Source organism: Symphalangus syndactylus, chromosome 8 (assembly GCF_028878055.3).
Source record: "Symphalangus syndactylus isolate Jambi chromosome 8, NHGRI_mSymSyn1-v2.1_pri, whole genome shotgun sequence".
Lineage (NCBI taxonomy): Eukaryota > Metazoa > Chordata > Mammalia > Primates > Hylobatidae > Symphalangus > Symphalangus syndactylus.
Genome location: NC_072430.2, coordinates 136656932 through 136675346, shown reverse-complemented (window position 1 = coordinate 136675346; position 18415 = coordinate 136656932). Strand labels below are relative to the sequence as shown.

The 18415-nt window shown below is 40.7% G+C and overlaps 1 protein-coding gene across 13 annotated transcripts in view; it reads right to left on the bottom strand.

Annotated features, from left to right (window-relative positions):
• DIS3L2 (DIS3 like 3'-5' exoribonuclease 2) overlaps positions 1-18415 on the bottom strand; it is a 374814-nt gene that overhangs the window by 303227 nt on the left and 53172 nt on the right. For 12 of the 13 annotated variants that reach the window (XM_063645277.1, XM_055290976.2, XM_063645284.1 and 9 more), the window contains 3 exons: positions 13313-13457; positions 12628-12785; positions 3955-4008 (listed from right to left, as the gene is read on the bottom strand). In XM_063645277.1, coding sequence (XP_063501347.1) covers positions 3955-4008; positions 12628-12785; positions 13313-13364 — 264 coding nt within the window. In that variant the 5' untranslated portion in view covers positions 13365-13457. Of the gene's footprint in view, positions 1-3954; positions 4009-8777; positions 9167-12627; positions 12786-13312; positions 13458-18415 lie in introns of those variants that run through there. The other variant, XM_063645288.1, reaches the window with a different exon arrangement.

Below are 18415 nucleotides of genomic sequence, written 5' to 3'. Positions count from 1 at the left end.
GTTCTACCCATAAGAAAGAATAATAGATAATAGAAAAAAAATCAAGAAAAATAGATAATGAACTTCCCTGGAGGAAAAATAAAGGAATTGGGAGGTGGGCATGTGGTAATCAGACTAAAGACTTAGAGGACTTGGGGAAGGAGGACAACACAAGTATGCCACGATGGTCACAGCATCCTTCATTGATGGAACAGTTCCCTTTGGACTAAAAATAAATTCCACTGCTGTACAAAGGGTGCCTCCTATGACATGATGCATTAAAAAGTTAGAGAGCTTCTTAGATTTACATAATTCAGAATAGAAACTGTGCTTTTCAAAAATGACAGGTTTTTCCATCTGATCAATTTTCTCCTCTTTATCCTATCCCCAAATAGGATAAAAGGCATGATAATAATATCATTTTATCTTGGTTTGCTTGAAAGTCACATGATTTTACTCACATTCTGTATTTCATTTTTATTGAGAACCTCACAAAACTAGCAAGTACACATAAGTTACTCATCCCGTATAGTTTAGATGTGTCATGAAATGAAAACCAACTTTCTGTCAGTAGAAATTATAATGAACCTAAGTCAAGTTCCCCCAAAACAAAGTATTATTTTATACCTGATGATTAATTCACTGTTCTTCATCTGTTGACCTAGGGAGATATTTTAGCATAGCAAATGACATTGTGTAAATTCACAACCATTTTTACAGTCAGTAAGAGCAAACCTAAATAATTTAAACAAATATCTATTTTTGTCTCTCTAAAAACTTTAGAATGTGAAGAACATTAGATAACATTTACTCCATCCCCTCATTTTACAAATGAGGAAGCCACTGTATGTCCTACTGTCAGAGCAAAAGCCTCATCTTCTTTCATATTCATTCCTGCCTTTATGCTCCTAGCTTAAGCCGGTAACAATTAGGCCCTGGTTCTGACATTCTACTTCCCAGTCTATCTGCAGGCATTTTTCATCCCATATATTTTATATTTGTCATAAAATGAAAATCAACTTTCTATCAGTAGAAGCTATAATGAACCTAAGTCAAGTTTCCAGTTCATACAAGTTCATATTTGACATGGATATGAGCTATGTATACTCAGAAATCTAGACCACAGGTGGTTGTGGGCTTTATATATGAATAATCTGTTGCCTCTATTATTGCCCTCTTCAATTGCTTTCTATAATGCTTCTGGAAACTGAAACCCACAACGTAAGAATGTAGGACTGTTCCCGTGTCCAAAACCAGAGTGTCTACAATCACTTGCAATGGGCCTTGATTGGCAGCTCTTATGATCTATTCTTAATTACCTAGAGGTGAATTGTTTTTCTCTGAGACAATATTACTACTACTCAAGCAGGAGCCAAATAAAAGAATAAAAGAGGCATAGAAATAAGCCAATCCTAATATCGCAACTTTCTAAAAATTTCTAAATATGACATAGTAAGAATATAATTTTAAGTAGGAGAACAACTATGAGCTTTTAAAACATCACCACCTTTTGCTTTTGTGTCTTAGCTTTCTCTAACAAGCCAGGTTACACCATGGAGATACATCATTTGCAGATGTAAATTACATGAATTTAGCTTGCAGGAAACATAGGACCTCTGCTCTGGCCCTGCTCCAGCCACACCCCTCCCCATCAGACAAGGAGTTCACAGGGCCAAATGGATGTGTTTCCCTAAAATAAGCAGCCCCAAGCCTACCTCCAGGACATATTATAGGCACTTCCCCACCACCGGAGGCACCCCCTCAAGGGTGCCACCGCTCAATGGCAGGTATTTCTAATGGGTATGGACATAGCTTAGATATATGGGATAGGATGCCCACGTTTGTGCATGAAAGGGCCCTCACTGAATGCAAGGGAGTCACAAGCGGACAGGGAGCTAGCATTGAGAAGGGAAGAGGGGCAAGCCAGAGGTGGAGCCATGTTTCAGCATGGAGCTGCAAGAAATCTGAGAATTCTACATTTGAACTCAGGTATATGAAGGTGTATTTGGCAAGGAATAGACTTTGTCTATTCCTACATGGAATATATAGAATAATATTTTTTACTTGATGGTGGTTTTCATGTCTAAGTTTTCAATATTTGATTTAAGGTATGTGTGCCTTCTTTTCTACTTCTGTCCTAGATCCCACACTTGCTAGGAGCCAACCCAATAGGGATTTAACTTAGGGAAATTCTATACCGTGTAATCAGGGAAGAGAGGAAGCAGCAAAATTTTCAAAATGCTGTAGTTCCCCTTATCACTCCAATCAATAAGAGCAAACTTAAGCATGCACAAGAGACAAGAGGTCTGAATATACCCAGTTCCCAGCTGTCTCTCAGGATGAACTTACTACATTGAGTGACATTTTCATGCTTAAAAATCTGTGTCTTTCATACATGAGGGCTCCTAATACAATCAAGTTCCTTCAGCTGGTATATTCTTGAAGAAACAGTCATGCCTCCTTATGTGAAAAAAACATTGGTTATGCAGGACGTGGTGAGAGATGGTTTATCCATCTCCAACATAGCACCTTCCTAAGAGATTTTCATGGGTAGTTTTTATGATTCCTGGATGTAAATTTAAGCTTATGAGCAAATTCTGGAAACTAATACATATGTAAACGGCACTTCTAGTATATGTGAGAACTGCTCTTGCAGCCAAGTTACCACCTCAAAGCTGACCCTCAATTCTACAACCCAATTTTACAACTCAAGTTTCAGGGTCAAGACATATGCCATTTTCTCTCCCCGGAACAGAGTATGACTGAGAAAGAATAATGTGAATGTCACTGATACCTTTTATCTAATTCAATGGGTAAGACTTGAACTTGGATGCAATGTGAGTCCCTGGATTTCAGAAGGCAGGGGAAAAGGACTAAACTGAGCTTGAGAATAGGTCATAAGGTTATTGTAACAATAACAATAATATCACTCGAGCATATAAAATCTGAAATGTTCCAAAATATAAAACTCTTTGGGCACTGACATGACATTCAAAGGAAATGCTCACTGGAGCATTTTGGATTTCCGTGTAAGTATGTAATGGAAATATTCCAAAATTTAAAAAAAAAATTCTAAATCCAAAATACCTCTGGTCCCAAGTGTTGTTTCAAATAAGGGGTGCTCAATCTGTAATAATAACATTTATAAAGTACATGACTGAACCTATATTCTCACTAAACTTACTGTCATTAAAAATAATAAAATATGTTAACTAAAATATATGTATTCCATTTCGTCATCTATAAGCACAAGTTTGGTCTCTTTCACTGTGAAAAATCTATGATTCTATAGCTATTCTATTTATAGGTATCCTGGAAAAGTTAGGTCAGGAATTTAAGAATATTGCTCTCCCAGCTTTGCTCAATCAAACCTTCTCTAGGGAACTGCTGCTAACTATATGTCAGTGTAAACTTGATTTAAGTGGAAAGAGCCTCTTAAAATGAGTTATAAATGTAAGAAAGGGTCTAAAGACCCAGCGGTAAAGAGTCTTGTACGAAGTTCTATCACCTGCACGAAAGTGAAGTGAGAAACTCTGACCCCCACCAAAAAAAAAAGCATTACACGTTATTTTTGGACAAATGTTCAGATTAGCTCATGCAGCAGATCCAAAGTAGATAGCATATTTGTTTAGGAAAGATTAACTTAAATCAGTGGAAAAAACCATAAATCCTTTTAAGCCATAAACCAAGGGCGTCCAGTTACACAAACTGGTGGGTAGTCTGCCTGGGTCCAGCTGCTCTTTGCAGCCTTGTAACAAACGCCATCCTTTTCATTTGGCATGCGATTTTAAGACTGACAGAAGGGGTTGTTAACCAAAAGAAAATTTTGTTTATTTAAATTTGAAACAAATCTTTGCCCATCGCCAATTTCGTTTCACTACTCTGCTTTTTAGTTAGAATATATTATTTCAGTTTCAGAGCACATCTAAAAAATTAAATGTGACATTAAGTTTATTATAAATTTATTGAACTTACCGGGGAAGGAATGAAGGCTTCATGAAACTTCTTTGGATTAATTCTCAATACACCCTTTAAAACAAAAAATAAAGTTTGTGAAAATCTAGCTATATATTTATGATTTTTCCATATGTATGTTATTCTCCAATAAAAAGTTTTAAAATTAAACAGGTCAATTGAGAAAACAAGTTAGATGTATAAGAACTATTCATTAAATGCAGGAAACACAATTTATGTTGATATCTGAAATAGAGGGTTCTATCAAAAACAGAAAGCTTAGACTGGCACCTTGGTGTGAACAAGCAAAGGTAAGGAACAACAGAGTTTGGCATAGAGTGGGAAAGTGGCAACTATTAAGATTTTAGGTGCCCCTATATGCTAGTCTTCAAATTTAAACCTTGACTTTACAAACAAGATTACCTAGGGATTGTGCCTCACTATATAAAGGCCTTTTTTTTCTCCCAGTTCCAAGACCTTTCCACAATTGCTTGTTTCTGTGACAATTTTCAAAGTGATACAGGTTGATTTCCAACCTAGATACTGAGCCTTAAGAAGCTGGACGCATTATTTTTTACTCTGGCCCCTCTGCAGAGCTGAATGAGTCAATAATTCAAAATGGTCCATAACCAGCTCTTAATGCAAACTGGAATCCTGGCTCCAACAGCCAGGCCACCCAGTCTGCCTTCAACTTCATGTTATTCCAGCACCAAATCAGGGTCTGCTTCTATTTACACACAGGGGTGCAGGTGGGGGCCTCTTCAATAGCAGTTCAGTATTTCAGGCTCTTGCAGGAAGCTGTAATGCTCCCCAGGTTCCAGCTGTAGTCTCAGGCCACTGGAACACATGGATGGAAGCAGTTATTTTTCTAACAGCCAGACTCAAAGGATATCTTGAGAAAGTGTTTTAAATAACATTTCCCTCTAAAACGTTTAAAGACTCAAAGATACATAATTAACAAAACAGGCAACGGCATAAAATAAAGCAGAAAATAATTTCCTTCTGCGCTGTACCATGTTTAAATTACAAATGTCCATGCCACAGTTTACAATATCATGAACACTCAAATAGACTACTACAAATGATCATTCAGTCCTTAATTCAACAATTACATCCAAGACCCTGAGACACACTGATGGGGAAGATAATGATTAACTAAGCTCAATCCCTATTTTAAAGGAAACATAAAGCAGAGGTACAGCTTACTTTCATAGCGAGGGCACCAGAAGAGGCTTCAGAAATGGTATCTGACCTAGTCCTTTACAGAAGAGCAAAATTTGCAAGTAAATCAGATGAGAAGTACAGTAGAGGACACTGTGTTAAGAAAAGTAGTTAAGAGGGCACTCACTAACTCTTCTCCATTGTGCGATAACTCTGCCTAGCACAGAAGAGGGAAGGACCAGGAGATAAGGTTGGCAAAGCTCCCCAAGGCCAGTCCCTTGTTAAGAGTGTCACGGTAAATCCACTTCTAGACAGCTGTTTCTTGTTGAGGGAAGGAGGGAAAAAACTTACATTTATCCTAAATATTCATCCACTCACTCAACAAATATTTCCTAATGAATAGCATGGCAGGCACCATGTCAAGTGACAGGGTACAAGGGAGACTAACAACAGACAGTCTCTACCATCACAGAGCTTACAGTCTCGTGAGGGGAAGAGACTCCAAACAAACGAAAGTCAATTCATTGAAATTAAATGTTTAACAATTTCATTTTCTGATTCCAGATGCTTTTCTCTGGCTTAAGTTTTTCTTTTCAATTCCTATTCTTCTATCATCCCTTGTCGCTCAGTAAATGGTTAGCATATGAAGAAGTACAGAGATGAGAATGCCTCTAGCTTTGAAAATGCCTTTAATTGTAGGGCACTCAGACAGGCCAGGCTGGGCCCAGGGAAAAGAGACAGGTTGCTCAGGGCTGCATCCAGGCTCTATTTAAAAGAAAAGATATTAAGAAGACCTTGAAGATTTTACCCTTGATTCTCTATCCCAAACTTCCCAATATATACAAAAGCACACAAGGAAGAATAGAAACCTGGTTCCACAAGGGTATTTGTAAATTTGACTGGAGCATAACTCTGAAGAACTGGACCTCGGAAACAGAGCCCTTGAGAGAATGCAGATCACACTAAGAAAGCAGAAACTCTCACAGAGCTCCACAGCAGACCAGAGTTGTTCCTATAGCCTGAGAGAAGCAGCTGGCAGTAAAGTCTGTCAAAAACAAATGGTCTTTTAACTGAAGGATACTTCCCACAGATCTCTTGTCTTACTCACCTACAAAAGTCCAAGGCTTTCATTTCTATAGCCATCCCCTAACCTGACCCAATTGCCCATCTCCCATCTTCTTCCTAAAGCACTTCCCTAGGCCTGGAAATTGATCAGTGAGGATCCCATAGCCTCCATCTCTTCTCCAGATGCTCCTGATTCTTCGCCTTAATTGAAACCTGGCTGTTCCCTGATGTTATTGCTTCCCTCGAGTGCTCTCAAAGGGAGTCTATTTTATCTCTCATAACCCATGTATCTCAGAGACCAGGGGAGGAAGGTCTCTTTGCTTCCCCATCATGGCTTTAAAAGTATTTTTTCCTCCATTTTCTTTCAAAAATCCCAGATCCTTTGAAGTTCATATCATTAGCACCTCCTTCGTGCTGTCATCCTCAAATTTACGGGTGGGTCAAAGCTCCAATTCACTAACATTTTGACTAGCAGCTCACTGCCTTCCTCTCTATCCTCACTACTATATATATTTTTGGGACTTCACATCCATGTTGAAGACCAAGCAACCCTAGCCTGTCACTCTAACTACCATTTGCTCCCCTACCCCACCTACTCTCTCTCCCATGTTCACAGCCTGGATCCCGTCAGCACTACTAATGACACTACCTCAAAAAAAAAAAAAAAAAAATTCAAATATCGCACTTTCCAATGGCAATCTTCTGTCTACTTATGGTAGAAATCCCACTTCAACAACTCTTCAATTTCACTAAGATCTCCAACCCAAAGCTGTGACCACATTGTCACCATTCATTGTCCTCCCACTGTTTACTCCCTTCTCTAGCTACCTAATTGCCATGGCCTGTCGTTATCTATTAACGTTGCAAATCCTGAACAAACCTCTTACTCTGATACTCAACCAGCAAAAGACCTTGAAGATTTTACCCTTGATTCTCTACTCTCAACTAACCCCAGCTATCTGCTTTCTCCCTTCCTATACCCAAGGAGCTAAACAGTACCATAGAAAAACACCACAAAACTGGGCTAAATCAGTCTAACTGGCAATCACAAACATACTGTATTCGGCTTGTTTGAGAGTCCTTAAAACTGAGGAATTTCACACATTTAAAATACTATTTCCAGATATTCTTGAAAAATCATAAGATCTAACAGCTTTGGACAGCGTTCTCCAAATGACAGCAACCACCTAACCTGAATAACAGATGCTCCTCTTATAGTAATAAAAACAAAATTCAAGTGCCACTTATGCTGGCATACGACATGCCACACACTCTTTGAAGAGCTTTATATCGATCAGCTAATTTAACCCTCACAACAACCCTATGAGGTAGATACTATTATCCTTGTTTTTACAGATGAGGAAACTGAGGCACTGAGAGGTTAAGAAAATTTCCCACTTTCATATCACATTCAAGGCCAGACAATCTGGCTCCAGACTCCACGCTCTCAACTACTGTGAACAGCCTCTTTTTCTGTTTGCCACAGTCACCACCAGGGCCTCTTCACTCATGTATGCCAGCCATCCCTCTTGCCCAAAAACTCAGCACCACATTCCAACCCTTGCTTTTCTCTGTCTTGGTGAATGGCAACATCATGCAGCCAGCTGCTCAATTCAAAAACTCAGCAAGCATCAGGGATGCCTCCCTCTGCCTCACCTTCCATATCTCATCCATCAGCATGTCACATCACTTCTAGCCCCAAATCCATCCATCCACTCCTCTCCAGCTTCACTGCCACCTTCTTGTTCCCATCTCCATGTTTTCTGACCTGGTTTACTTTAATAGCTTCCTGAGTGGCCTCTCAGCTTCCACTCTATTCATCTCACAATTCCCAGAGAGGTATGGTCAAAGCATGAAACAGATTATTTTCTTCCCCTGCTTAACAGCCTTCAGTGACTTCCTGCTGCTCTTTGAACAAATTCCAATTCTCCAGCATAGCCTAGAGACCCTACATGACTTGGCTGCTGTCTAACTCACCACTTGTCCCATAATATAACTCCCTTTGCTCACAATGTTCCAACAGGCTTCCTTCTCATTTCTCAGAAACGCCAAGCCTTCTTGACTGCTTGCTGCTGTTCTACTAGCTGAGCTCTCCACCTATGTTCTTCTCCTAATTCTTCAATTGGCTGATTCATTCTCATCTCAGATAACCCACAGATCATCTCACAGAGGCTTTCCCTAACGACCCTACTAAAGAGGCTCTCTCTAATTATTCTCTCTCACCCTTCCCATTTCCTTATTAGCAATGATCAGTCTATAGTTTCTTCTCTTGTTCTTTAGTTGTTTTTCCTTACCTCCCCAGTGACTTGCCTAATTTGCTCACTGGTATATGCTTGGCACTGAGTAAGAGGTCAAGAAACATTTGTTGCACTAATTAATTAATTAATGCCTGCAGAGCTGAAGTTCTCTCATCACCCCCAGTATTAATGTTATGAATATCATCTCTCCCTTCTAAGTGACTGGGCATTCCACTGTAACATCACATCTATTCCCCTCATCTTTAATTCATCCCCAAGTATTCTCCAGCTGATTTTACTCTTTTAAAAAAAAAAAAGAGAGAGAGACAGGGTCTCACTCTGTTGCCCAGGTTGGAGCATAATGGCATGATCACGACTTACCATAGCCTCCAACTCCAGTACTCAAGCGATCTTCCTGCTTCAGCCTCCACAGTAGCTAGGAATACAGGTGCACGTCACCATGCCTGGCTGATTTTTATTTTGTACAGATGAAGTCTCACTATGTTGCCCAGGCTGGTCTTAAACTTCTGGCCTCAAGCAATCTTCCCACCTCAGCCTTCTAAAGTGCTGGGATTACAGGTGTGAGCCACCACACCCTGACTGATTTCACTCTTAACAAATGGTGAAGGTCCTAGAAACTAGTTCATCCTGTCCTCTATCTTCCTGGACTAGGATTTTTCAGGGAGCCAATAATAACTTCACACCAATATTCTATTCTAAGAGGAACTCCAACATCATGACTAAGACAGCTCTGGAGGCTTAGCCTGAACTTCCTGTAGCCAGAGCATCTTTTGGGATCTGAAACAGCCAATTCTACCATGTTCATACCCATGTCACCTTGACCATCACCCTAAACTGGAGCCCTTCCCAGGCTTGTCTATCCCCTACTCTAATCTCTCCCAACATCTCCTATAACAACCTCTCAGTACTCTACCTATGAAGAGAGAAATGAAATACATTTTTTGATGTGAGACTTTATTATTTTTTTTAAACTTCAAAACTACATGTACATGATCATGTGTTACTGTTATTGTCGTTTCAAACACTGGAAAGAGGAGACTGTGGTCTCCTCTTCCCACATAGGAAAAAATACTAATGAAATGTCAAAGTACTAGTTAAGGTACTGAAAACAAAATAAAAATACTCTACTCCTATTTTTTTTAAATCCCCCTATCATCTCTCGATAAAAGTTTCTTCTCTGGATAGGGAGAAAAAAAAGACGTCAAAAGAGATGAGTTTGAATACAAAAGTGAACAAAAGTTTCTAAGTATCTCTAATACACTTAATTTTCTCCATCAGCATTAAAATATCCTTTCCTGTCTGGCCTTTTACCTTACCCCGCAAGGCCTGCACACATAAAGTTTATATCAAGCAGCAGATGGACTCTGTTTCTCTGCCTATGAAAATCTTATTTACAGTGTTGTATATTTCACACAGTGACCTCATATCTGGAACCCATTCCTTTTCCCATCTGCAAAGAACAACTGTTCTCATATTGGGGGGGGGAGGCCCTGGCTGCAGAGTCCCATGATGTCACAGGCCAGAAGGAATCACTTACAAACTCCTGGGAATTAGAGTTGTTATATTGATCAGATTTTTGTTTTGTTTTGTTTGAGTATCAGCAACGAGTTGTTTCAAAAGCAAAAACTAAAAGGGAGCTGAAGCTAATACCACTGGAGAATGCTGTCCTCTCCTTATCTCTAGACAGGTATAATTCTATAGCCAAAATTCTAGGCTAGTTTTCTCTCAAGTTCTAACAACTGAAGTTCTCCCCACTCTTCTTCAAAAGACAGTATCTGGATCCTTTATTCAGTCAGTAAGTAAATATTTATTCAACATAAATGTAGTAAGCATCAGTCAAATGCCAGGCACTGAGCTGACTTCTGGAACAAGACATGACCCTACCATCAAAGACATGAACAGTCTATTTGGGGGAAACATAAAAGCCAAGAAATGGTGGTAAGTTTAGAATAAAAGGAAAACAAAAAAGTCAACTACAGGAAAGCACTAACAGCCAACTCTACTTGGAGAATTAAAATGAGGCTTCTCAAAGTGGGTAACATTTAGGCAGGGACTTAAAAGGTAAGCACCATTACATCAAGACAGCAGGAGAAAGCATTCCAAGTACCAGGAACAGCATGCACAAAGTCACAGAGACATCAAGGAGCATAGTTTTTAGAGGAAAAGCCTGGAAGCTCAGGGTGAATGGAGGAGAGTGTTCCTGGAGGAGAGTGCAGGAGGATGCGAATGGAAAGGCACAATGGGTCCTCCTGCGTGAAACAAGAGGAGGGCCAAGAAACTTACAGAGAAAATGGTGTTTGGGATATGAACTGAACGATGAAGAGCAAATGAATGGATTAATGAATGGACTAACATCCAAATGCAGCTTCATCTCTCCTAAGAGAGGCCTTGTCAAATAAATCCAGGGAAAGCTTTAAAAAAAAAAGAAACACCAATAGGGCTGGGTGTGGTGGCTCATGCCTGTAATCCCAGCACTTTGGGAGGCTAAGGCGGGAGGATCACTTGAAGTCAGGAGTTCAAGACCAGCCTGGCCAACATGGTGAAACCCCATCTCTACTAAAAATACAAAAATTAGCCAGGCATGATAGCATGACTAATTTTTACCTTCTGTAATCCTAGCTACTTGGGAGGCTGAGGCACGAGAATCACTTGAATCCAGGAGGCAGAGGCTGCAGTGAGCCAAGACTGTACCCACTGCACTCCAGCCTGGGCAACAGAGTGAGACTTTCTCAAAAAATAAATAAATAAATAATAAATTAAAACCACCAAAAGTACTCCAGGAATCAGAAAAACCAACTCATTTTTTAAAAGACAGTTTTCTTTCTTCTTTCTATTGATTACATGTGCACTTGACCACAGATAAATACAGAAAGGTAAAGAAGGGTGAAGGAAGGAAGGAAGGAAGGAAGGAAGGAAGGAAGGAAGGAAGGAAGGAAGGGAGGGAGGGAGGGAGGGAGGGAGGGAGGGAGGGAGGGAGAGAGGGGACAAAAAGGAAGAGAAGATGACAGTATCTGTAAATTGGTTAGATCTTCAGCCAAAAACACAAATACAGAAGCTGGGCTCTCAGAATAAGAGAAAATGGAACACAGCATTTTCAAGTGAGCCAGGTAGCACATGGCAATATTTCTATACTAATGAAAGTATTATGAAATAGACTTAATTCACAGAATATGTGGCCCTGCCTCCCTCCCCAGCCTACTACCTGCCTGATAGTTTATGCCCAAGGAGGCCTAAGCTGCCATACTCCATGTTGTTTCACAAGTTCACGTTTTCGTTAGCGCCACTGCCTCTCCATACCTCCCACACACATATCACTCATCTCATAGGCCCAAACTAGACCCTCAATACCTACCACGAGGGTCACCAACTCCAGGAAGCCTCTCCAGAACCTCAGCCTGCAGAGTTTCCTGGTTTCCCCCCAATATTTTGCCATATACCCTGGTCACCCTTTTATCTGAGCACTTGCCATTTTATCCCCAAATCATCTGTTCACATGACTGCCTCCCACCACTGGGCTGCAAGCTGAAGTACAGCAAGGCAATCTTGCCTACCTCCATGTCAAAGGCACCCATGCTGCACACTTATCCTAACCATAACTGTTCCTGGCTCACAATGGATGCTCAATAAACATTTCTTCAGCCAAACCACTGAACTAGCTCGTAAACATAGTTTGTAAAGTATAAAGCACTCAACAAATACTGTCTATTGTTGTTTACTGCTTCCTTTCCAACCTCATCTATTTTTCTCCATCGTTCAGCATCCACATGCTCCAGAAAAACTGAACTACTCAATGTTTCGTATATCCAAACCCAATTTCTCACTTCTATTGTAGTAGCTCACACTGGTCCCTACATTTGTAAAGCTCTCTCTTATCTTCACTTATTCAAACTGCACAAATCCATGGCCTGGCTCAAATATGTCACTTCCAGTAAAGCATCTCTAGGCAACCCTAATGGGAAATAGTGGTTCCCTCCTCTCAAATCTCAGAGCACTTTGCCTGTTCCTGTCTTGTGGTGCTTATTACCTCTAAATATAATGTAGTTCTAAGAAGAATCTGTTACCTCATCATCTCTGTTATGCCATCATAACAGCCTGCACCTGTTACATCATCATCTCTCTGAAAGCATATAGCACAGAACAGGAAATAGTTTAATAGATTGTTTTGGATTCCACATATTCAGGGAATAGCCTTCCAGTTGATTTTAAGCACCTGGATGAGTGTTCCTCTCTTCAAGCCTTCCGAAACATCCTCCTTGGACATGTAAGTTTCAAATATGCTCTTTTTCTTCCCTCGTGTGGACTTGTTCTTTGACTTTTTGTCACCTGGCGAAGCACCAATGTCATGTGGACCAGCCACAGCAGACACACCTAGAAACAGGAGGCAGCAATCAACTCTTTCCTCAAACATCTGTGTATTTTTAAAACTGGAGATATTATACCTTTTTACAATTATTATTTAAAGAGACCAACAAGAGACTGAAACTCCATGATGGTGATTTTGAACAATAACAAAAAGGAAAGAGTGGCTAAGAAAACATGAATAAAATATACACAGATGAGACTTGAGTTTTAAATCAGCACAACACGCATGGAACATAATCTGAATAATGAGTTCAGTATTCTTTGCTATTTATAGACACAAACTTTTTGAAAATAGAAATTACTAAAAGATTGCCACTTTTCCAGAGGAAATTAAACAGCTGTACTTAATACAACAATAAATTAAGACAGCAAGAAACCACATCTAATTCTAGAATAAATCACACAGAATACTTAAGAGGTCACTAAAAGAATTATAGTAGCCCTCAGTCCTAAGACACCCTCCACTTCACACCCATTCCACTTTTATTTCAGTTCTCCAGTTATTCAGGCAGACTCCATTTTCCTTTTACTACCTCTGGGGGTCCCCAGGGGCCAGAGGTTCATTCTGTAGTCAGGATGGCTCATTATTGGCTCCAAGGTCACTCTTCTCTCCAGATCCAGAGAAACCTCCACTGCTCAGCTCAAAGTTCCCGCCTTGAGCAGCTCTGTTGTCATTCGCTGAAACCAAGAAGAGATTGGTAATTGGAGAGCGGTTAAGCTGTAGCCTCCTCTGTTCTCTCAGAAATTTAGTAGTTCAATGGCAAAGGCAACGTGGTGCCCCTCCTGGGTTCTGGCATCACATTCTCTGGGGCAGTTAGTCAAGCACACCATCTGTCTCAAGTTTCTTTTCAAGGCCTTCACCCTCACAGGTACCACTAGACTGCTTCTTTGGGCCACTTCAACTAAACATCTCCACAAATGGGGCAATGATGTGAAAAATAAAGAATCCTGCGGTTCTATTCAGCTTGTGAAATGCACAAAAATATAAAGAAATATAGTTTTGAAAAGTGATAATAAAGATCTAGAATCTAAAAGCTGTAATGGAATAGGTACTAAACTGGGGCTCAATATGTGGCATTTACTAAGTCCAACTCTGGACAAATGATATACCTCTATGAAACCAAGTAAGTCAATTCCTTAGAATCCACCAACAAAACCTAATTCATTGTCACAACTTGATGTCCCAAACTATGCAGGGAACCCCAGATGATTCATACGCTTTCAAAACATGGCAATACTGTAATTAGACGTCTTTTCCCCTACTCTTACCTGCCATCACCTCAAACCAGTTGTCTCATCAGAAGCTCAAACAGCTGTGTCTAAGGAATATAAGAGCAGCTGCCAGGATCAGCAGGCTGGAATGTGGGGCCCTGCAGCTGGCCCCTGGCCTTCCACCTGGATGCTGAACATGTCATCACAACTTCTACTTTCTAGTCTCTGCTGGCCACCAGCCCAGGAGTCAAGTCTATATTTGAAATTTTTGTGGGAAGCCTGAGTTCCCACAAAATGAATCAAGATGTCATTCTGAACACTAGCTTCCATTTCCTCTATATTTCCCACACACATCCTTCACCAAAATGATGTAATTTCTCTTTAAATTGAAATTAATACTAACTCAGCAGAAGAAAAGCAATGGAGACAAAGGATAATAGACCACTTAGGGAAAGATAAAGAGATTCACAGATAAAGCCAATCCAACTGAAAGAAGGGAGAGAAAGAGATGGCTTTATATAAACAGCAACGAAATGGGAAAGGCAGATGGAGGAGTCAAGACTGTCTGAGGGCTTAATACAGAAATGCATTTATCCACTCATTAATTTCACACATATTTCTTCAAGGCACTACACTAGACAGAATGAAGGATAAGTGGTAAGCACTATGTTTTTTTAAAATGTGGATAAATGCACAGATGATAGGAGAGAAAGAGTATCTCCAGGTCAGGAAACCTGAGAGTACTTTAGGAGAGATTTTAAAGAACTAAGAGTGTGAGGAAAGCATACTATTGGCAAATGGAAATAAAAATAGAGGCACAAACAGAAAATACAGGCGAGTTCTCGCAAAATTAATTCCATTTGGATAGAGTCCAGCCTATATGAAGGCAGGCAGTGGCAAGGAAATTAAAACAAGTTGGAAGGTCTAAAAAACTAGGCCAGTTTTTCAAAAGCACTAGGGAGTTTTCAAAGCATGAATGAGCAGAAGAGAAAAACAACAGATTAGAATTGTTTCAGGAAAAATTAACCAGGTACAGGACTCAGAGTCATCTGGAGTTGACAGATACTAGCAGCAGATGCATCTTAGGAGAAAATCAGAACAGACAGGTGAAAGGAAAGGAAGACCCGAACTTGAGTTCAGGACACTGAAAAGAAGGGGCCCTTACCATGGTATTACACAGGACAAAGTGGCACCACCTAGCAACCAGGCATGTCTGGAAGTGAGCAAGGTGGGAGTGGTTGTGTGAGATTTCTAGGTAGGAGACTGGGAGTTGGTAAAGTTAGAGAAGACGATGAATTCTATTTGGAGTATTATATACCTCCACATGGAGCGATCCACCAAATACTTGAAAATAGGAGCAAAAGAGATAGAGAAATTAGCCAGTCATTTGCATAAAGATGGTAACACAGAGTGTTCAAGAATGGATGAGACTGCCAAGCAAGGGTACGCAGATACAGAGGAGGGCACAGGACAAGGAACGAACAAGCAACATTCCCTTCCCCGTGACATCATTGTGAAGGCCTATTAACCCTGTAGAAGTCCTGGGCACTCTTACCCTGACAAAATCTGGGTTAGGGCAACTTTTAGGAAATGTAAAGAAGTAGAAAATATAACAAAGAAGCTAATGAAGATGTAGGAAAAGAACCAACAGAGGCAGGCGTTAAGAAAAAAAAAGAGAAAAGAACTCCCAAGTGAGGACAGATCCATGATGAGGGTATGCTCCCACTAGTGACTAAGAATACAAACGCGGCAGCCTTGGTTGGGGCGAGGGGTCGAGAGCAAACTGCCAACAACCCAAAAACAAGCGCCGGAATTGAAAATGGGGCACTACATGTCAATCCTGATTCAGGCAAAAGTTCAAAATGAAGGAGAGTTACTGCCAGGTAAGTGAGATGAGGGGACAGATTTCAATTCCAGCGTCCCTAGGTCAGCTGCATCTGTATCTTTCCATCACAGCAGTTATCCCAGTTTGTGTGATTAACACCTAACTTGTCTCTCTAGCTCAGGGAGACAAGGAATGTTTGGTTGGGTTTGTCATTGTAACTCTGGTGGCTCCCACAGAACCTAGGATAGAATAGGTGCTCAAAAGCCGCTCCATAAATGAATGGATGAGTTTGTTTTCATGAACAAGCAATGAGAACACCAAGCAGAGCAGGGTCATACCAGGAAACATTAAAAACAAGTCAGCAAAGAATGGGGGAAGAACGCAGGACTGAGAAAACAAAATTGGCAAGAATAAGCCGGACAGCTAGGCAGGCAGTAAAGGCCACATTTGGGTACCAAAGCACTAGAAGGAGATGGAAAGATTCTGAGTACATAAAATACTAAGCAGAAAATGAACAAACAATGGCTGGGCACGGTGGCTCACACCTGTAGTCCTAACACTTTGGGAGGCCAAGGCAGGCAGACTGCCTGAGCTCAGGAGTTCAAGACCAGACTGGGCCACATGGCAAAACCCCGTATCTACCAGAAATACAAAAAATTAGCTGGGCGAGGTGGCATGCACCTGTAATCCCAACTACTCAGGAGGCTGAGGCACAAGAATTGCTTGAACCCAGTAGGCAGAGGTTGCAGTGAGCTGAGACTGTGCACTCCAGCCTGGGTAACAGAGTGAGACTCTGTCTCAAAAAAGAAAAATGAACAAACAGGCCAGGCACAGTGGCTCACATCTGTAATCCCAGCACTTTGGGAGAGGCCAAGGCGGGCAGATCACCTGTGGTGGGGAGTTCGAGACCAGCCTGACCGACATGGAGAAACCCTGTCTCTACTAAAAAAATACAAAATTAGTATGCGTGGTGGTGCATGCCTGTAATCCCAGCTACTCAGGAAGCTAAGGCAGGAGAATTGGTTGAACCTGGGAGGTGGAGGTTACAGTGAGCTGAGATCGTGCCATTGCACTCCAGCCTGGGCAACAAGAACGAAACTCCTTCTCAAAAAAAAAAGAAAGAAAGAAAATGAACAAACAAGAAATCTTCTATTCCCTGTGACATAGTTATAAAGGCCCATTAAGCCTGAACAAGTCCCTGGGCACTCCTACTCTGACACATTGAAAGCACGGGCCAGTTTCCAATCCTTACTAACTTCCAGAATGAGGGCCACTGATACACTGCCCAACAGCCCACTGGTCCCTAGAAAAGGTGTCCTTTTTAGGGGATGTATGGAAATAGCTATACATTGTGGGTGTATGGAAATAGCTATACATTCTTAAGAGCTGGGCTGTATGGAAATAGCTATACATTCTTAAGAGCTGGGCTGACATTAGGATGAACAGGCAATAGTGGTCAATAATGTCACATGGTACAAGAAGGCAGGAAGGATGAGGAATGGGGAAAAGGCACTAGACCGCACTAAGGGCAAATCTGAAGAAGGCTTCTGGGTGAAATAAACGGTGTCTTGAGACCCTTTGTATTCCCCAAAACCTAGCACAATGCAGAGTACATAGCAAAGGCTCAAAAATTTGAATAAATGAAGCCTATTTGGGAGAGAAGTCAGGTTACAACAAATATACACTAGTGAGAAGTATGAGTAGCAGGGCCAGGACTACAATGGGGCAAGCCAGGCACTTAGGGTGCAAAATTTGAAAATGCAAAGTTCTATGAGTACCAATCCCACACTTGCAGGACCCAGGAGTGAGAGCTTCCTAGAACTTTTGTGCCTTATGCATCTCACTTGTCTTAGCCTAGCCTTAGTACTTACAAGTATCACAGCAAATGGAATGTATGAAGCCAAATAGTGAAGGAAACTCAAAGAGATAAAGTCCAAAGACAGGTTTAGAGAGAGAAAAAGATGCACCAATGGAGAGCAAAAGATGGGAAAAACAAGCAAAAGATGATAACTGATTAAGAAAAAAAAAGAGGGCAAAATTAAAATAAATCTCAATGAGATTAGAAAAATAAACCATTTATATTACAAATCAGTAAGAAGTACATGGACTAATCAACAAGTAGTATTAAGACACTACTTAACACCATTTTAAAAAAATAACCAATAAACCCCTACTTCATAACATATTCCAAAACAAATTTGTTTGAATAAAATTTAAATGTTCTAAAATGAGAGACACAGGGAGACACATACAGAGAGGAAAGGTAGAGAGAAAGGGAGGGGACAGGGGAAAGGATATCCAGACGGCTGAATGAGGAGTTTGACAAATATTAACCCCTAAAGCAACAATAAAACTGACAACATTGTTAAAACTATTTAAAGATCTTGATATTGATCAAAAACATTACAACAAATTTGAGAAGTGCTGGTCCAAGAAAATCTACTGAATCTTGGTAAGAACAGTGAAGAGTGTGTTGTTTTAGCCTGGGGCTCCTATCATCCCACACTCGCTCCCAATTCCTTGGTACAGAAGCTACCAGGGTAGGACAAGCTGTGATGACAGGAAGCTCCATTGCCAGAGGGAGCTAAATTAATTTGGA